Source organism: Octodon degus, unplaced genomic scaffold, assembly GCF_000260255.1.
Source record: "Octodon degus isolate 3935 unplaced genomic scaffold, OctDeg1.0 scaffold00119, whole genome shotgun sequence".
Classification (NCBI taxonomy): Eukaryota; Metazoa; Chordata; class Mammalia; order Rodentia; family Octodontidae; genus Octodon; species Octodon degus.
This window is the reverse complement of record NW_004524695.1, coordinates 7,132,480-7,154,370: the sequence shown is the minus strand read 5'-3', so window position 1 is coordinate 7,154,370 and position 21,891 is coordinate 7,132,480. Positions and strand designations below refer to the sequence as shown.

General features: G+C 36.8%; 1 protein-coding gene across 1 annotated transcript in view; it reads left to right on the top strand.

Annotated features, from left to right (window-relative positions):
* Positions 1-21,891, top strand: part of Cdkal1 (CDK5 regulatory subunit associated protein 1 like 1) — a 732,899-nt gene that overhangs the window by 170,518 nt on the left and 540,490 nt on the right. The window contains exon 5 of the mRNA XM_004640150.2: positions 18,692-18,788. Within this exon, the coding sequence (XP_004640207.2) occupies positions 18,692-18,788 (97 nt within the window). The remainder of the gene's footprint in view (positions 1-18,691; positions 18,789-21,891) is intronic.

Genomic DNA, 21,891 nt, shown 5'->3' with positions numbered 1-21,891 from the left:
TTTTATAATTGATTTTCATTTATCTGCATTAATTTTTCTAGTTTGTTAAAAAAAAACCTGAGCTTGAGAAGCATAATAATTATAATTGAAATACAAAATTTGGATATATTCTTTATCACTAGAACTTTAAAAACCTTTCCATACATTATTGTATGTATGAGAAATTAGTTACCTGCTTGGTTGGTTTGTGTAAAACCAAAGTGTGAGCAAGAAATGAACTTTATGTTTTAAGAAGCCACAATTTAAACAAACATCAGTATTGCTAATTTTAATTAAATATAATTGCAGAAAAATAATTTTATTGTATATTGTTTAAGAATTTTATTTATTTTTCAACCTTTGGCAGGTTTTATTAAAGAGAAATTCTCCTTGGTTAATTTTTCACTGGTCTGTTCTGGCATGCTTCTAATGATATCAGAATCACCTGGACCAGTGATTGCCAGTGTGCATACTCTGTATTTTCCACATGCTGTGCCCAGTTCGATGTTATTGCCACTGTAGTGGTAGACACCAGTTTTGGCCAACATGGCATAGTACTCTTTTTCAGATTTCCTCAAGGCTGGGCAGTTGTTGGCAAGAATGATCAATTTTACTTTCCTCTGTCTGCTTATCTTCAGTGTCTGCTTGTACCTCAGCATGTACTTTCCACTTATCATAACAAGTTGGAGCCTAGAGATGATGGACTGCAGAGATGTTTTCATCTTCTTTGCTGCCACCATCTTCTTGCTTTGGGTGTGGATGGCCCTCAATCAGCAGCAGGCTGTTTAATAATTTTAAATGTTGTCTTTACTACTCAGTCTTTTCCAGCCTTGATTTTCTCTAGATTGCATTTATTGCATTGGTTATAAACAGAAATATTAAAAGAAATTTCATATTGAACAAAATGAGGTAATATGGAGCTGAACATTTTTGTTTTTCTATTTCATTTGTAGTCTTAGTTTGAGCTTTATTTTGTTTTTCTTTTAAAAAAAACAAGTAAGAAGAATCATGAGAAGGCACGCGAAGGCTAGAGTTAATCTTGGCTATGATATTTGAACAGAAAAGGATTTGATGGTATTTTAGGCCTTCATATTTGTCATCTATAGCAAGGTATTGTTCTGCTCTGCATATGCTGTGATGAGTAGGAGAGTTCCTCAACCTGTGTGTGTGTGTAGAGATAAGAAATACATAGACATTTAAAAAATAAAATAATAGGGTTGGGGAGATGGCTTGGCAGTCTAAGCATCTGCATGGCAAGCTCAAGAACCTGTGTTTGATCCTCTATACTACATGCTGTGCCTCTGGAAACCTGGGCTATCCATGCTGGCCACTGAAACTGAGCTTGGTGGCACATACCTGTAATCCCAGCACTGGGGAGGCTGAGACAGGAGGCTCACTACAAGTCTAAGCTGCATAGCGAGATTCTGTACCAAATAAATAAGTAAATAAATAAATAAATAAATGTTTTTTAAAAATTTACAAAATATAGTATTTAAGGTTTCAATAAGATTACTATTAAGTGCATAACCTAGGCATAAAATACAGGGAGTGATGGAGTCAGAGGGAGCCTTTTAACAGAAAGTGATCAAAAAATTCCCCCCAAAACAAAAACCAAAGTGATCAGTGAAAGCCTTCCGAAAGAGATGACATTGGTTAGACTGCAGTGCAGTGATGCAGCAAAGATTTTTTAGGATCTAGTGTACCAGATTTTGAAATATCATGTTCATGGCCAGAAAATACAAGCAAGAGATACCTTTGGTTTGGATTAAGTGTGGTGGCAATAGAAAGGTTTGGATTTGAATTCACTTGTCAAGGCTGAGTCAGTAGCCTTTCCAGGTATATTGAATATGAAATATAGAATGTAACAATATGAAAAAGAACAAGTAATGCATAACTTTGTTTTTGATGGCATGGAGTGTTGAGTATTGGTATATACAAATTGGGGGACCATTTAGATGCGAAAGAACAGATGTTCCCCCAATCCCATTTGTTTTTATGTAGAGTAGGATGGTTGCAGAAATAGGAAATCAAAGGTTCTGTTGGATCATGCTAATTTGAGATATTTATTAGATACCTGATACGTTATGTATGTGAAGAATTGAGATACAAGTTCAAGAACTGTCCTGTAGATGTCTAAAGCCAGGAGGCTGGACAAGATCACCTAGCAAGTGAGGGTACACAGAAAGTAGAGAACCACCAAGGAAGAGTCAGAGCAGCATGGATCAAGCAGAGGAACGAGTGAGTGCCCAGCTGTATCCAAGACCTGAGAGACTGAGCCGGGTGAAGGCTGGGAATCGATCTGTGGGATTTTTCCAGAGGGAGCCAGGGGTGATTCTTGAAGGGCAGTTTTAGTGGAAAATGGGGATAATAAAGATTTGAATGGGTTTAAAGTGTGAGGCACATTACAGTTGTATTTAAAAGAGGTTTTCTATAAAGGCAGACACACAACTAAAACTGGGTATGGAGAGGTATTGAATCTAGAGTTTTAATTTTTTTATTTTTAAAATGACACGTGACTACATGCTTGTATGGTGGAGGTAGGAGCCATTCTAGAGAGAAAAATTGCAAAGTGGAAGAAATGAGGGTAATTATAGGGACAGACTATGCCTGAAGGCTGGGATCTAGCATACAGCAGAAGCATCAGACTTAATGGGAGTAAGGACACTTGACCTAATCAATGGGAGAACAAGTATTTTTGTCATGGAGCAGGGAATTTGTTAGATATGATGGTATAAAGAAACAACTGTTCACTTCTGATTGTTTCTTTTAGTAAAATAGTCAAGGTTGTCTGCTAAGACTCTTAACTGGGGAAGGTTGTATTAGAGGAATAGGTTCCTTATACATAGAAGATGATCTTATAGAAATATATTTTTCAGAAAGCTATTGCTTTTTTTTTTTTTGCGGAACCGGGGATTGAACTCAGGCCCTTGCGCTTGCCAGAGAAGTGCTTATTCCACTGAGCCATCTCCCCAGCCCCAGCTATTGCTTTTATGATGGTAAGCAATACATCTCCAAGTGTATTTTAGTGCAAAAAGAATAGCCAAATTTCACTGGCTTATAGGTAGTATACATCAGAAGGTCTTGATTTTTCATGTGGAAAATGCAAAATCTGGAAGCCTTGTGTTTTTCCTTTGTTCTTGTTACATTTTTCAACTGGCACAGAGGGAGACAGAGAGGATGCTTCTGTTTGGTTCAGTGCAGCTATCCTTTACCATATAGTTAAATGTGCTCCCTCATACAGTGAAATGTCCCATCCTTGAGTGGACACTGCAAACCCCCCCCACCCCCAAACTGGCATTGAACCTAGGTGTCTTGCACTGAACTACATCCCCAGTACTTTTTAAACATTTTTTATTTTCCTTTGGGACAGTGCCAGGGTGCCCAGGCTGGGGCCTGAACTTGCAGTCACCTACCTAAGCCTCATAGTGTGCTGGGACTACAAGTGTGAGTCACTGTACCTGATTTTGCCAGGTTTTCAAGTGAAATCTCAGCCTTTTGTGTGTGTCACAGAAATTTCCTCCATATGTTTTGTTGTGTTTGCATACTCCAGGTGTTCTTTTGCTGAAAATAGACCAAGATTAATTCATTTGTTGCTCTTGTATTTCATTGTCCTAGATTTGGCCTTTTCAGAACAAGAACCTGAATTAAGTTCTTTTTTAGTATACTAGTCAGCTTTCTGCCATTATAATTAAATGCCAGAGATGATTAACTTATAATAAAAAAGTTTATTTTCTGACAAAACAAAAAAGAGGGATATAAATAAAGGCCCATTTTGTAATGAAAAATATATATCTACAAGATAATTAAGATAGATATACTGTTACTTTCTCTTAGTTCAATGAGAAAGTTTGTACTAATATTGTTTAGACAAGATATCATGTCTACATCTTGTCCTCTGAATACTATGAAGACAAAAATATGCAATATATTGTTTATTGTAACTGTCATAGTAACCTGTTTTGAAACTGTTTCATTGCTATTTTATCTTTTAGTCCCATTAAAATGAATAAAAGATTAAAGAAAAAGGTTTAATTTGGCTCACAGTTTTGTAGGTTCTGTTCCACAATCAATTGGCCCCATTGTTGAAGGCCTGTGACAGCATACTAGCCTAGAACTTGAGACTAAGCTAAGCCACTTCCATTAAGCCAGGCTGCAAAGAGAAAAGCCTGGGGTTCTTTTGCATCTTCTTCCTCAATACCTAGAGATCTCGCACAAGGACCCTCCTCCTAAGGGCTCACAGCCTCTCCCAGTGGCGCTGCCTGGGTCCAAACCTTCCCTCTACCCATGGGCTTGTGGGAACATTCAGCACTCAAAGTATGGCATGTTCTGTCTTTAAAGCTTATGGCTTTGTTTTCTGACACAGAACTGACAAAGTTGCCTAGACACAACATAGAAGGAGATCAGGCTGGGGTTTGTTCTGTACATTCCGTGTACTTCTAATATTCCTCTCATAGTGTAGGTTTTAATGATTTCCCACAAATTGTGAACACAAATGTGCTATTTTATGGTGTTTTCTTTGAAATCCCTTTATAGTAATTCTGAATTAGTTGGTCTTTGTAGTATCATCTTAGTTACTTCTGAGATAGAGGACCAAATGCAGGATTTCTCTGCCCCCCCCCCCCCCCCAGCCTACATCAGGGTTCTTCCAGCTAACTGTGACATCCTGTTTATACTCCATGGGTTAAAACCACTTTTATGTGGGTTCTGACATAGGAAGGTTCAGAAGACCTCAAAGACATCTACCACAGTTTTATTTCTCTTCCTCTTTTTGTTTTCTGGGAAATCTCTGGTTATTTAGTTTTAGAGTAGTTTTACTAAGATACTTATTTTTAGTCTTTTTATCATGCTACACAATAAAAAGTTTAAATAAGTCACACAAAAATATATAGGGTGCCAAATTATTTTTAAATCAAACACCTTTGTAAATACCACTAAGTCCATTATATAAAACTTTGCCGGCCTTTTTGTGTTCCCCATGAAAATCATAGCTCTTTCCCTACCCACACAAGTGACTGTTGTTCTTTTGTAATAGTCACTCTGCTTCCTTGTGCATTTTGGACCTGTTTTTTTTAGACAGTATAGTTAAATCTTGCTCCTTTTTTAGAAAAACTGACATATATGTGTCTCTTACTCTATATGTGTTCCTCCATTTCTTCCTCTTCTTTGTAATTTGCCTGTTAAAGAATTGAGGCTTTGATGTGACATCTTTCCATAGTCCGGAAGGCCGTGGCTGGCAGAGGACTGGCTTCCTTACAGGAGAGAGTGTTTGTTGGTGTGGCTTTCAGTCATTTGGCGGTTCTGTTCTGCTGGGCTGTTGCATTCATTGCTCGTGTTACAGGCCTGTATGTAAAGATTTTGGCTTTTGAGTTGAGAGGTGTACTGTGGTCTGAACTTGTGGGTAACTGAAAGCCAGCCGTTATGAGGGCAGGGGTCTTGGACTATTTTCTGTCTGCTTTTAATTATAGAGATCAGTTTTCTCAGCCCCTCCCACATTTGATTTATAATTTGTCATTTAAATGTCATAATTTCTAAAGTTTTACCCAGTTTGCCATTGACATGGTCTCTTTCCTAGTTTTCTATCAGGGGCACAGATTTCCTCTTATTTATGCATATATTTTTGTCTGTGGAATTTTGGGACAGTGCAGAGGTATGTGCATCTGTTTATTTGGTTATGTCAGTACTCTGTAGACTCAGACTATTTAGCTTTACCTTTTAGAAGGATTTAAGAGAGATTAAATTCATTTACCCTATGTGTTTGTGTGTGTGTGTGCACGCGCATGTGCATGCACACGCCTTTCTACCTACCTACCTCTGTATCTGTATAGATACATAATTTTCAATATCTATGGAGCCATAGCCACAGCTGTTTTTGCTTTTTTAAAAATTATTATTATTATTATTATTATTATTATTATTATTACTTTTACAGAACCAGGGATTGAATTCAGGCCCTTGCGCTTGCCAGGGAAGTGCTTATTCCACTGAGCCATCTCCTTGGCGCCTATGTTTTTTATCTTGTCACAGAATCTTATTAAGTCACCGAGTGGCCCAGGCTGGATTTAAGCCCATAGTCTTCTTGCCTCCGTCTCCCAGAGTGCTAGTATTAAAGGCATGCCATAAGCAGGCCATCTTTAGCACTGCTGTCCAAGAGCAGTCTAGTAGGTGAAAGGTGTATGTGGAAAGAACCGGTGGGCTGTGAATTTTTGCAGGACATGTTAAAACAATTCTCCATAAGAACAGCACTTCTTGGATTAGTTGTTTCAACAAGAGTGTGTTAAATGTGACTTGTTCTCTGCCTGCCCTCTTGATCCTGAAGGAGAGGTAGCAGCGGAGCTCCAGGAGCCAGCTCTGAGGATAATCTCTTCTTTGCCTCTGGTAGATGGGGGATTGCAAGGCTAGGTAAATAGCCAGGGAGGCAACCCCTGCAGATTTGTGTCTTTCTGTAACTCTTGTTTTCTATTTATTTTATCATTTTGTATAATGATAGGCTGTACTCTTATAACTTTCAAGGAATCCCTTTTTATATTGTCTTTTGAAAAGTGATTTTGGAAAATATGTAAAACCTTTGTGTAAAAGTTTTGTGTTGTATACTGTATAAAATTTAAATAGCTATTCATTCAGATTACATAGCTGTTTGTAAGTTTGGCCAGGCCTTCCAGCAGAAGCCAGGCTGGGATCTAATAGTCTTCCAGTGTGCACATTATTCTAGTAGACGGAGCTTGAAATAAACCCATGTGGGTTTTTATTCATAAAATACTTATAAGCATTCAATTAATAAGTGTTAATTCTTCTTTCATAGAAGCTTTATCCCTTCAATCCCATTGTCAGTTGAATTCAGAACTATACATTTTCCTGTTTTTTTCTTTTCTTTTTTTTTTTTTTTTTTTTTTTGGTGGAACTGGGGATTCAACTCAGGTCCTTGTGATTGTCAGGCAAGCACTTATTCTACTGAGCCATCTCCCCAGCCCCTTTCCTCTGTTTCATCCAAGAAAAACATATAGATTCATGTCCTCATTTAGTTTTGGCCATCATTGGTGGGTGTGATAAAGTACAATGAGATGTGCAAGTTGGCTGATGAATTCAGGAAACGTAGCCCATCAGAGTTGCTCTGACTAGTGTTCTGTTATTGAGGTCTTCTGAAACAGAGACAGTCTCGAATCCTTCTGCCACTTTCTTTCCTCTTCCCTCCAGCCCCTCTTCTGTGGAATGTTATTGCCTTCTACAGTTTTACTGTGAGTACAGTGTTAGGATACTGATCCTAGGAGCAGTGAGTTAATTATAGTTTTGTTTTTTTCATTTCATGGAAATACTTCCCATAGTAGTAATATATATGTCCTTTACTTTAGGCTGTTAACCTTTAAAAAATAGTGAGCCTTACTTTTCTTATCAAGAAGGAAGTGATGGATTCAAATACTAAGCATGGTGTGCGGTCTGACTGCCGTGAATTGTTTTACATCCAGACTTCCTGAGTTTCCCTGAGTTTGCCTTCATTCTTCAAGTTACACAAAAATGCTGTCCAACTTTAAACTTCCTGAAAAAAAGAAGGGGAAGAAAACTTCTTCACAAACCTTTTAGCCTCAGTAATTGGAGACTGTGAATCAGAATCAAAACATTATAAGAGCAACACCCCAATTTAGTTACTTACGTGTGTGTGTAGGATAATGATGGTAAGCCATTTAGAGCTTTCAGTGGTCCAGACAGCCTGCAGGTTCATAAAGAAATGGGAGGAGGCAGTCATAATTTGGAGCTTCCCTACTTTTTCAACCATGCAGCTGTAGTGCAGAGAGCAACTTAGACAAAGGAAAAAGTTTTGGGGACTTTGTGAAGGGTGTAATTTGTAGGGAAGGAGAAAATGTATTGCAAATAAGGGTCATTTGCAAGTTTTTAAAGTGTAGTTGAGTCTTAATGAAAAGTGTTGGTAAGTTGCTTGCTTATTTATTTATTTATTATTTATTTTTGCAGTACTGGGGATTGAACTCAGGATCCTACTTGCCAGGCAGGCACTTATTCTACTGAGCTATCTCCCTGGCCCAAGCTGCCTAATTTAATGGGATGGGATCTTTTCAATTTCCCATGTGCTTTGGAAGCCCAGTCCTGTTACATGACAATCCTCTTAGCTCATTATATGCATAATGAGCACAAAATATTTCATTTATGATTTTACAAATGAAGTTGTTGGTTTTCATTTAATTTCTATAGACTTGCTTCTTGCTGGTTAGAAATGCTAACAGTAGATTGAGTGTAGAAGTTAGAAATTGACATATTGAGAAGTACTAGCTGACACCTAAGAAAGAAAGAAAATGTCAATGTATGTGACCTCCCTGGATTCTTTATTATGGAGCCCACACAGCCTATGGGTCTTGGTAACCCTTGACATAAGGCATTATTCTACTGAAGAAAAGGCAGTGCTGGGTGCCTTTCAGCACTATCTCTGTCTTTAGTTTGACCTCTGACAAGCTGTTGAATCTTTCTGATCCTCAGTTTCCTCTTTTATAAAACAAAATGACAAAGCTAGAAAGTTTTGGTTGTCTTTTCCAGATGTGAAATTTTATATGCACAAGGATTATCTGAAGCAAACAGATATAGTACAGATTCATTTAGAGTCACTGTATGTCTATAAGAGGAAATGTGAACATGTCCAGATTTTAGAAATACTTCCTTTAGAATATTTACATTTTTTAAACAAAAAAGACTTAGATATAAGTATTGGGGATCAAACTTTTTGCTAAATAAGTGGAAATTATTTGAAGGTAGAATTTAATAAAAAGAACAAATGTGTTTGGTGATTATAAAAAAAGTTTTGAGATAATGAACTTCCTTCCTCTGAGGAAATAAAGCAGAAGCTATGTGACTGTTTATGAGGTAGTGTACAAAATTTTGACTAGGTAAAAATCTGTTTAGTGTTCCTGTGCAAGAGAGGGTGTAAGAATGTTGCAGCATTCTTTGGGTTTACTACTGCAGAGGTTGATAGGGAGGCCTGTTACCTAGGTGTCTTTACAGAGTGGTCTTGATATTGGGTTGGTGCCTGTTGGGGGCTTGTCAGATGCATTTAGCCAAACTGTTGGGACGCTCTTTCCACTTGTCCTATTTTGTTGCCAAACTTTTAAGGATAGTGTTGAAGTACCTTCTTTATTTTCTTAACTCCTTATCCAATTCGGTAGTTGTTATTTATAATTTGGAGTATTTTGTTTCACTGTTCAGCCTGTGAATTTACTTTCTTGCTACCTTCCTTATAAAAACTGGGCATACATTACATCCTATGTACAAGTTGCTTTCTTATTAACCTTTAATATTGTGGATACCTTTCCATGTTAGATCTCCATAATTGCCTTAAGTTATAGTGAATATTTTTCAGTACTTAGTGTTTGCATTTTTAAAGTACTTTTTGTATGTTAACACATTTAATCCATATAACAACCTTGTAACTTGTATTATGAAGACCTTGTAGCACAGGGAGGTTAAGTAATCTTCCTGTGGTTACAGAGTTAGCAAACAGCAGAGCTAGTACTAAAGCCCAGGTAGTCTGGCTTTAGTCTGTCCTCATAATTGTTTCATTATCCTGCTGCTCTACTGACTCTTGAGTTCTGCCATTCATTTATTTAGCTGTCAGACCATGGTTGGATTTTTAGTGCTCCGCCCCATTTTGTTTTGCTAATAAAATGGGCCAGGTGAGGTCTCTACCTGGTAATACCCCTGTGAACCAATGCACACAAAAATCTGTCTTTATGAAATTCATATTTTGAGAAGGAGTGGAGATAGGCTTTAAACAATTATATAGACAAGCAGCCACTTCCACCCAGAAGTAGCACAGAGAAGGCAGAAAAGCAAATGATGATGCTTCTATGTAGTATGAGATTTTAACCAGCATGGGAAGAGAGTATGGGAGCATGCCTGGGAGATGAAAAGTGAGCCATGTGGAGGTGAAGGTGAAGTATGATTCAGCCGAGGAAACAGCAAGGGTGCTGGCCTAATGTAGGCACTTGTGTGGCTTAGAAGGGACATTTAGAAGACCCGTGTGGCAGGAACATAGTGAGAAAAAGCATGACAGGAATTACAAGAGATGAAGGAAGCAGAGAAGAGAGGGGATGCCCAGTTCTTCTTTTGAATACCAAGAGTTTTAGGAAGAAGAATGGCATGAAGGCATTGCCATTGACTCTTTTGCCATTAATTTGCACAGAGAATAGCACCATTAAAACATTGGCTTAGCCAAGTAGCTTCTATCTCAGAGGATTGGGGTTCAAGTTTTAGAGAAATGAAAACGTGTCATAAAAGGCAAGCTGATTTTCTAGGTGACATAACTTGGCATCACCAGTATTTTTTAAAGTGTGATCCGTAGTTTTGCAGGTAAGAAACTTGATTTTGTAGGTGTACCTAGAATTAAAGGGGCACAGGTACCCAGTTCATAGTAGCTAGTGTTACTGATTCATTTTGTCATAGCGACCCATCTGAACATGGGTGATGGCAGCCATATCCCAGGACTATAAGGACTCCCTCTTTTCCCACTGTCTGGGTATCTAGGGAAGGATTGGCTACCTGACTTTCAGGGAAGGTGACCCCCAGCAACCAGCCTGGCATGATTCAGAGATACCTATCTTCTGTAAAGCCTAAGGAATCATCCCTATAGTTTGTACTTTTGTTCCTTTGGAGCCAGAAGGCTGTATAGTTCTCTCTACTGTCTTTTCTGCCATGTTTCTCATCTTTTACCAGTGTGCAGTCACACAGTGACCACCTTCTGATTTCTGGCCCTGTCACATCACCCACTCCCTCATGGTTTCCCTTTAGCTGCTTTTTAAAGTCATTTATCCATCTCTTTGAAATGCCTTTCTATAATAAAGCAACTGTCTTTAACCTTGCCACAGAAGCCTATGTTCTTATGCTCACTTTTTAGCTTTTGTATGTGTGTGTTTGCAGCATATAATGTTTCCATTTCATGTGTGGAGTTGGTACATGTACATAACATCTTAATTCTTTTTTCATCCCTTTTGTTCCTCTTCCTACCCCTGCCTTCATTTCTTGATCTTCTTCCCATTTGAAAAACAGCAATCTCATTTCCTATTTTCTGTCTTTTATTTTGATCTCTATATTTTCGGTTTCTCATGTAAGAGAAACCTTGTGACATTTAGTCTTACATGTCTGATTTGTGTCACTTAACCTGATCTCAAGGTGCATCTGTTTTCATATACTGACTCAGGTTTATCCTTTATGACAGAATAATACTCCATTGTGTATAAATAGCATATTTTTGTTGCCCATTCATCCGCTGGTGGACATATAGACCACTTCCAAATAGCTACTATGAATTTATGCTGCTATAAACGGGTTATTTGTGAATCACTTCATGATGTCTTTAACTCTTTCAGGAAGACACCTAGATGGCGAATGGCTGGGCTCAAATGGAACTTAAGAGTTTTAAGGTTTTGAATCTCTATACTGGCTTCCATAGTTGTTGTGTTAGCTTACATCTGCACCAACAGTTAGAAGGATTCCTCCTGACTCCTGAAGCTATGCTAGCATTTGCCAGTTGAGTTTTGGTGCTGACCATTCTTTCTGGAGTAAGATGGAGTCTCAGTGTTGTTTTAATTTACGTCTTTTAATGGCCAGTGGTGTTGAACTTTTTTCATGTATTTAATTGGACATTTGTACTACTTCTGAGAAATATGTCTTTATTTCAGTTAATACATTAATGTTGTCTTTTTCTTTTTTTGGGGAGGTTTCTGATTTTTTTTTTTTTAAGTTCTTTCTCTGTTCTAAGTATTAGTCCTCTGTCTGAAGAATAGCTGATAGAATTGTCTTCTTATTCTGTAGGCTATCTCTTCCTTCAGTTGATCTTTGCTGTGCAGAAGCTTTTTAATTTGATTGATCCCATTTGTTGATTCTTGGTACCATTTCTTGTGCCATTGGGATTCAGATCAGAATATCCTTGTTTATTCCTATGTCTTCAAGAGTTTTACCTATATTATCTTCCAGGAGATTGTTTCTGTGTTGACATTTAGATCTTTGATCCATTTTAATTTCAGTTAGGGTTATATGGTTCTAGACTCAGTCTTCTGCATTTGGATAGTCAGTTTTCCCAGAACCACTTCTTATTTCCTAGAAATCTTTTTTCTGCAGATGTTTTTTGGGCCATTTTAAAAGATTGAATAGCTGAATATGCCTGTTTTTTTTTTTTTTTTCTTCTTCCCTGCATCCTCTATTCTGTTTCATTGACTAATCTGTTTTTTAAAAAATACCAGTACCATACTGTTTTTTTTTTTTTTTTAATCACTCTGTAGCTTTGTAATGTAAGTTCAGGTCTGTAATTGTGACGTGTTCTGCTTTGTTGTTGTTGCCCAGAATTGCTTTTACTGTTGTGGGGCTCTTCAGGTTCCACAGCAATTTATCACTTTTGGAAATAAAGCCAGTTAGGCTATATTGGTTCTGCCTATCCAGGAACAAGGGATTTTTTTTCCTTTTCTCATATCTTTTTGGAAAGTGATGAAATTTTCATTTTAGCGATCTTTCACTTCTTCAGTTAAGTTAATTCCTAAGTATTTAATTTTATGATGCTACCATGAATGGTAATTGTTTTCCTAGTTTTCATTGTGAGTTCACTATTGGTGTATATGTGTACTAATGACTTTTACGTGTTGTTTTGTATGCTACTACACTGCTGAAAGTAGGTATTAAATCTAGGAGTCTTCTTATAATTTTTTTTTATCTGCTATGTAGTGAACCATGTCCTTTGAAAATAATTATTTGACCTTTTCTTTGCTGTACACATCCCTTATATTTCTCTCTTTTGATTTATTACTGTGGCTATTTGCTTTTTTAAAATTTGATACGGGGTCCTGCTGTGTACTTACGGGTGGCTTTGAACTCATTATGTAGCTAAGGCTGACTTCTAACTCTTGGTGATCTTACTACTTCAGCCTCCTGAGTGCTGGAATTACAGGCATGTGCAACCACACTAGCCTGGCTATTGTTTTTGAGTTGAACAGTTGAACAGTAGTGCTGTTCTCCCGTAATTCTACTATTGAACAATAGTAGTGATAGTAAACACACTTGTTTTGTTCATGACTTTAGAGGGAACACTTAGTTTTTCTCTGTTTAACATGATGTTGGCAGTAGGATTGTTCTAAATGGCTTTTCTGTGATTGAGACAAGGTCCTGTAATTTCACCAGTCACAAGGTAGAGCAGGAGGATCACTACAATTTCAAAACCAGCTTGGAATACACAGTGCAAGGCCAGGCTGAACTGTAAGGCAAGACCCTGTGTCAAAAAACTGAAGTAAGGGCTGGGAGATAGCTCAGTAGAATAAGCACTTGCCTGGCAAGCACAAAGCCGAGTTGAATCCCTGGTACTGCAATAAATAAATAAACGAATAAAAATAAAATAAAGTCAAAGGCTTAAAAAAACAACAAGTAAATACCTATGTAAAAAAGAGGTAAGGTGCTTCTGTACTTATTTTATTTAGGTTTTTATTTTTTTTAAAAATCATAATGCACATTGGATTTTATAAAAAAATCCAAAGGCCTTGTACTATACATGCTAAGTGCATACTCTGTAGTTGAACTATACTCTTGCCTGAATGGGCAACTTCATGACTTTTTGCTTTTAAGTAGTGAGGATTGAATCTAGTACCTTCACACTGAGCTACATCCCCTGGCCTTTTTAACGATTTTATTTTGAGACCGTCTTTCTAAGATTCTGTGATGGTTGTGATAAAACTTGTGAATCTTCTGCTTTAGCCTCCTGAGTAGCTAGGATTCTAGTTTTGCACCATCATTCCTGGCAACATGATTGGTTTTATGTGACCACTTCTTCAGATTATGGTAAAAGACTACTTTCTGCTTCTTATTTGAGAAACTTTTGCCCTTTGGATTTCTCTTTAGTAGGTATACCACAGGCTGCTTAATTTGATGTGGCATGTTTTTCTTTTCTTCCAACAGTCTAAAATGAAAAGTTATTTTTTAGTTTTGTCAGATACGGTAATGTTCAGTCTTCTAATCCTGAGGTTATAGTGCAGTTACTTTGGATTTGAAAATTGCTGTATGTTTCAAGTTATACATGAATATGTTGCTATAGATTATTTTTTCGGATAGATAAACCTTTTGGATCTTAATTTTATTTCCAGCTCTAGACAGTGCAGAGCCTATCTTTCCACATTCTGTCAATGAAATGCTGTAGGTAAATACTTATGTGTGTGCCAGCTCATTCCTTCTTTTTTGTTCCAGAATCTAGGGAAGGTATTGTGGTTATTTAATTATGTCAAAAGCATAGCTCCTTAGTTGTTTTATATTATTTGCTTTAATGTATTTCTTTGTCATGACTACTGGTTGCATATCGGTACTTAAAATAGGCATTCTCTCACTTGAACATTTGATGTAGACAATATTCATATGTGGAGTATTAAACTGTTCACTGTATCTAGCAACAGATTGCCTTGACCTTTTTTCTAGTGCTTTTGTAAGGAAGCATTTTTCTGTGGGTATGAGTTTGCATGTAAATATTTATAAATCTCCCTGCCATTCTTTTTTTCCTGACCTTTGCAGTATGGCCAGCTTTCCTCTGCCAGTCTCCCCCATGCCCAGCTGTCATGCAGCCAGCCATGGATTAGACCCACTCAAGCTGTGAGCCGAAAGCAACCTCTCCTCCTCTAAGTTGCATGTGTCTGGTGCTTTGTCCAGTGACAGTGAAGTGACTGAGACAGTATCAGCACTTAAAGTGGCTATATTCTCACTTGAACATTTGACATGGAGAATGTTCATGCTTGAGCGTATTAAATTGCTTGCTGTGGATAAAACCAAACTGATTTAATTCTCTTTCTGGTGCTATTATAAGGTAGAGTGTTTTTTTTTTTTTTTTTTTAAATGAGTATATGAGTATGTATTTACAAATTTTAAAATCAGATAAAAACTTAAACTTTTTTCTTGAGATTTAATGCAGTAGACATTATGATGGGTGCTTTTTATATAAACATCAGTTGATAGGAGATTATGAGGAATCAGAGTAATAGATGCAGTGAAAGAATCCCCAGTCCTTTCTGATGTGCTACTTTGAGGAAACTATTTTTTGATATGCTCATGAATTTATTATTCTCCACTAGACTATTATTTTAACACTCATGTCAAGCAAGAGTTGTCAGATATCAAATTGTGCTTCTTTCTGGAAGATAATTCAAAATATTATTGCTCTGTAATTTTCTGTGCTGTTATAAAGAGCAAATATGTCTGTACCAGTGTTCATTGTACTGTGGAAACTCAAGTGGGATTTGTGTTCTGAAATATCAGTCCTCAGATCCTGGGCATCCTGGTGCTCATTGCAGCTGTGTCACTAACTCAACTTTGATCGTTTCATTTGTTCATTTTTTGGAGGGGCAGTTCTGCGGATTGAACCCAGGGTGTTGTGCAAACGAGGCAGGCCTTCTACCACTGAGTTATATCATCAGCTCTTTTTATTTTGAGACATTTCTTGCTAAGTTTTACCCAGCTAGCTTTGCACTAATCATCCTCCTGCCTTAGGCTCTTCAGTTGCTAGAATTCTAGGTGTGAACCAACACATGCAGCTATTGCACAACTTTTAAAATATCAGTTTTCTTGTCTGAAAAGTAGGGAAATAATACTATCATTATTAATTTTTATGATGATTCTGACCAATTATTTCTTAGATTTTATGCCTTCTATAAAAGATGGAAAGGATTCTTTATATTTTGGACAAGAATAAGTTGCTGTTTTAACTTAGAGATATGTTTCAAGAAAATGTGAACTATTAAAATAACTTTGTGTTCCCATTTTAATTTTAATTAACATTTCAGGACCATTTGAGGGGAAGATATGATAATTCATGCTCTTAAAAGTATTAGTCTCATCAGCATTCACAGTTTGAAGGAATAAAAGCTTTTAAAAATATGTTTGTGCTAGATATATTTTTAAAGAAAAAAATCAGGCTTTCATTAACCTGAACAAATGCACTTCAATAATACAGGATACATAAAGGGAATGGTTGGAACAGGAGTAGTGTGATAATTTGCATTAAAATTTTTGTTGCTTTGGTTACATAAGATGTGTGGCATTGATATTCAATGACTGGACTATGAGTTTTCATTGAAATTATGGCTCTAGTTTGCCCTACCATTTTGGAGCCAAATTCAATAAAAACATGAAATAATGTTCAATAAATTATTAAATCTCTGTCCCTAGTTGGGACCCTTCCTCTTAACTGTCTGGTGTTCTTCTTACTCCCTTACAATCAGGCCTGGGCTGTTTGGTGGCCCAGACTGGTGCTGAGTGCTGTCGTGTGCAACACTCCACCCACTTCTTCCTTCTCATCTTTGTCCAAGTGCAGCAACTGCCTGGAGCTTTCTCTGCCTCTGTTTATGTCCTCCCCTCATCCTGTCTGCTGATAAAAGTCCTCCCTAAGTTTCTCATGAAGCCATTTCCTGTCTGTTTTGCCTGTACATTCTTTCCCCTTCATTGCATGTTATCTTGTGCATCTCCCTGTCATTGAAAACATTTTACTTGATGTTGTGCTATCTATTGTCTTTCACATCTCATCTGCTATAAACCTTGTGTTTGTGGATTATAAGGTGCTGGTCTTCTTCATTATTTTGTTCCCTTAAGCACTTAGTATAATGCCTTAAATGTGCTTAATAATTAAGTAATTGAATTACTTCATTTTATAGGAAGCAGGCTTCTTATTTGATTTAATTATTAGTGATTACAGAGTATCTTGGATGTCTGGAAGTGACTCTAGGTGTTGTATCTATAGTTCCTTAAAAAGAAGCAGATGTTAGCTTCCTCACAGAGATTGTTAAAGAAAATGCAAGATTTTTTTATTTGATAAGCTATTTCACATTTACTATAAGAAAAGCATTGGTGTGCAGTGATGTGCTTAGTACTGTTAAAAATGTAAAACAAAACTTACATGTTCCCATTCATTAGTAAGTTTTTTCAGGATCTGAAATCAAAAAATTATTTCAAAGTATTCTTAAGTTTCTGAAATGGAATATGCAATGGTGCTTTGAAAATAGTTATTTTCTATTGTTTTTTTTTTTGCCTTTTTGAGACAAGGTTTCACTATGCAGTTCAAGTTGGCCTTGGACTCACTTTGTAGCCCAGGCAGGCCTTGAACTCATAGTGACTCTCCAGCTTCAGCCTTCTAAATGCTGGAAATACAGACATGCACCACCATGCCCAGTTTATTTTGTATTCTTATTCATTAAATCCTTCTCTTTGTCCTTCCTAGAAGATATTGATAAGGCTTATCATATGGAACTGGTCCCTTTATAATTTTTTGTTGGTTCTAAATGTGTATTAAAAAAAAAAGTTGGACTACAAAACAATCAGCTGAGTACAGAGACTTCCCATTCACAGTGATGTAGTCACTGTTCAGAAACCTGGCTGCAGACAGCTCAGCTTTCTCAGTTGGCTTCAGAAACTCAGAGATTTCTGGAGCAGTAAGGCACCCTGCTTGGTGCAGAAGATCTACTAGTGAGGAACCAAAAAAACCCAAAAAGTGAACAAATCTTCAGAACACACTAAAACTCATATATATGGAAAAGAATTGAGAACTTCAGCATTTAATTTTATTTATTTTATTTAATGTATTTAGTACAGGGTCCATATGGTCTCACTACATAGATCAGACTCAGTAATCCTCCTGTTTTTGGCCTTCCAAACTGAGGTTACAGACGCACATCACCACATCTAGTCTCATTCGCAGTCTGAGTGCGCCCCAGAGGCGAGGCCAGCATGGCAGGCCAGGGATCAAACCCCAGTCCCGTCTGTTGAGCTATCTTGCTTGCCCTTAACATTTAATTTTAAAATGCACAAAGAATCTGAGTAGTTTCTAGGAAAAAAATAAAAGCACTGCTTTGTTCTGTCTTTTAGTACAGAAATCATTATTTGGTGTATATACATCTGCTTGAATGAATAATGTTCATATAAAATAAACTTCAACTTCCTGTAAGGCAAAGAAATTCTTATTGATACAGAAATGTGTATCTTTGAACCACCTTTTATAGGGCTTATTCTAGGAAAATATTTCCTTAACTGAACATAGATTTCATATGTAGGTTTGTATATTCTAGAATACATCTCAAAAATTCAAATGTGTGTATAAATGAGATATGTATGTATGTGTATACATATTTATATGTATCATACTAGACTGCTTATGAGTATATATGGTGTATTTGAGGGATGTTAGGAATCTGGCAGGAAGCATAAGTAACCAAGAACTAACTTCTTCGGAGCAAGAATAGGTAGGTGGGTACTGTGGAGAAATTTGGCCATTTTCAGGATATAGAATATTACTCCTATTTATTCTTGTTTGATTCTTTTTGAAATGTATTTTACTTATATATTGTTCAAAAAACTAAGAAAGAATATATAGTTTTAAGCATATTTTCATTAATATTTCAAGAACTCATTTGAAAGTTTAACTTGTTTGGAAAATATGGTTTTCAAGAGTGATTCATATCCATGTGACTTCCGTATGATTGTTTTGAAATGAGATAATAGTGAAAGACATTGTCGGATTTGTCTAGTGTTCTTTAGTACTCTGATAAATGGACAGACAGTCTTATATTTTCCTTAAGCATTTATAAGAAAATATTGATTCATATTAGCTGGGCTTATTATTTGGAGAACTCTTTATATGCATAACAGCAATTTCCCATGGCACATTTGAGAGCAAATAATTCATACTTTCCCCCCCGCTTCAATTTCCTAGGAAAGCACAAGAGGAAAACAAGAAAGTAGTGCTGGCCGGGTGTGTCCCGCAAGCCCAGCCTCGTCAGGACTACCTTAAGGGACTGAGTATCATCGGGGTAAGTTTGTACAGTACTTGACAGGATAAAAAAAAAAAATCTTAGATTGTTAGCTTTAGATAGCATTATATTTTATTTGGTATTTCTCCATTGCTTATGGCTGTCGTAAACACTTTCCTTCTTACCCCCTGAAACTTTGTCATGTCTATGTAACTATTCCACTTTGCCACAAAAAATTGATCTGGGTTTTCTCATTAAGGAAGAATAGTGCGATGAAAAGGCCTAGTGTTGAATTTATATCCTTTCATAACCTCATCTTTGTTTCTTTTGCCATTGTCATCTCTGTCTGCATCATACAATTTTCTGTCTCCCATTGGACTTTTTTTTTTTTTTTTAATATATTTGGTACAGGGTCTCACTGCACAGCTCAGAATTGTAGTGATCCTCCTTTTTCCAGCCAGCCCAGCACTGGTATCATAGGCATGCACCACTATGCCTAGTCTTGGTGGCCAACAGAGCATGCATGTGGCAGGGCTGGCATAGCATGTTGTATTGGGGATCGAACTCGGGTCCTTGCGCTTGCCTAGGCAGGCACTTAGATCACTAAGTTATCTCCCCCCACTCCCCTGGACTTCTTACTTACCCTCTACCACATAGGCACTTTTTTTGTTTGGTCCTACTCTTGTTTTTCACCCTTTCCAGTGTTGGCTCCAACCCCACATGTTTGAAACTTTCTTCCCATTCGGTTGTATGTTCCTGCCTCTCAGTTTCCTGTGCTCTCTGTGCTGCTGTCTGTCATTTGCATGCTTTCTTTCCCTTTTTCCAGTGCTAGAGAGTGAACCCAAGGCCTTTGTACTGAGTGATATCCCCAGCCCTCTTTTTCCCCCGAGACAGCATTACAATAAGTCACCAAGGTGTATGGGTTAGCTTGACTTTCCAGTACTTGTGCTTCAGGCTCCAGGAGTCCTGGGGTTCAGGTGTGGACCACCGCTCCCCAGTTTCCGTTTGTTTCATACACATTTGTGATTTTGATACATATTTATATACTTAAGGCACATTTATCATTTTAAGTTTAGAATTATGATATTAGAATTACATGTTTATTTGAATATAGTCTGTATCTTTATTTAAATTATTATTCTTGTGAGGACAGTTCTTCAGTCCTTTGAAAAAAAACTTTCTGTAGCATGAGGTTATCTGTTGACTGACTGACTGGAAGAGCCCTCACAGGGCTTTTTTGTCACTGGCATACTTTCTGTTTCTTTGTCACTGGCATACTTTCTGTTCCAGCTCTGTGAATCTGGAGATTACTTACTATCTGTTGTGCCTTTTGCTCTTTTTAGCTGTCACTGTTTATAGATGCCCTACTGTAGTTTGTACTTCATTTATTTAGTGGATGATAGTGCTTGTTCATTCCCACCATTCTGTTGGGCTGTTCTCAGTGTATTTAGCAGTGATTTTCTTTAAAACAAGGCTTCATTAATTTCTCAAAATTACATAAAATGCAATGTGTTGATACTAATTATATGAATAATTGGCATCTGAATTGAGTTCTGTGATGAATTTCTTCTGCTATGATCCATTTCAGATAGGTTCTTACAGTGTGTCCTCAATGCAGTGAAGTTGTTTTATGCTGCATACTCTTCACCCCAGCAGCAAATTTAATAATCTTTGAACAAACATTCTTACTTTAAACAAACAGAACCTAAATGTCTGGTAACTTTAGTTTGTTTTCACCATTTGTCTGTTTACATTGCGATTTCTCTTGGTTTAAAAAATGAAATGAATATGGAATTCCTGAGTTACCTTTTTATATCATGCTAACTCTTCATAACATAATCCTGCTGTGTTAGGGAAATAGGAAACTAGTTAGGACTTTCTCTTAGAGACTGAATGCAATACATGCTTCGTGTTCATCTTAGATTTCATGCCAAGGAATCAAGTTTCTGGAATAACAAATTTTCTTCTCTTTGAAAAAAGCAGTGTTTTTGGTATATAACATGGTAGCATTTTTGAGCTCCATTGTATGCAAGGGAGAGCTTAGTATATGTTAGTACACAAGTGAGAGATTTAAGATATGTATAAGGAGGCTCAGGATTTGATACCCAGCAGTGGGAAAAAGGTGGACTGTAAGGGTGAGTGCTGGGTGCTGTTGATGTGGAAAACAGTTTCAGTCTCAAAAGCTGAAGTGCTGATAAATACCTTTTGCTGTTCAATCTAGCACCTTTTAATTTTATTATTTTCCATTATTAAAAATATTTATTTGGTATAGAGTCTTGCTATGCAGCTCAGAATTGTGGTGATCCTCCTGTCTCAGTCTCTTTAGCACTAGGATGCAGGTGTGCGCCACCATGCTTGGGTTTTGGTGGCCAGCACTGTGCACTTGGAGTCCTGGGGCCAGCACAGCGTGCGGCGCTAGGGATAAAACCTGGGTCCTTGCACTTACCAGCCAGTCACCTACACTGCTGAGCTATCTCCCCAGCCTAAGTACCTTTTTGATTAAAAAATAAGTCATATAGTCCCATTTTATTAAATGAACATTCCTTAAATTTATTTCATTTGGCACATTTATGATTGGAGAAATCGCTAAACCAATTTTTTAAAGTAAATAGAAAATTAACATTTAATCACTGTACCACAATTGTAGCTTTGTTTATCCCTTTTAAACTTTGAAACTTGTACTTAACTGTAATACTAAAACTATTTGGTATGTTTGTTTTTCTATGAGCTTTTTAACTATTTAAATTCCTGCATCAATTTTCTATTGAAGGCTGTACTGTAATGTATTTAATTAACTGTTGTATTTTCTAACTTTTAGGAAATATGCAGACTATATTAATTTCCATAGCAGACTTCTTAATTTGTGTGGTAATTTTTCACCTAGCATTATTATTAAGGTATTAAATTCTTGTTTGTCAACATAATTTCATAGAACATTTTTCTTGTGGCAACTGTGACATTTTATTATCACTTTTTGTATATGAAAATTATATATGCTTCTGAATATTTTAAAAACATAGTCTATGAGGTAACCAGAATCATCTATAGCTGGATATTTATAGAAACCTAATTTTCTGATTTTTTTTAAATTTTTTTTTAAATTTTTATTTATTTGAGAGAGAGAGAGAGAGAGAGAGTGTGTGTGTGTGTGTGTGTGTGTGTG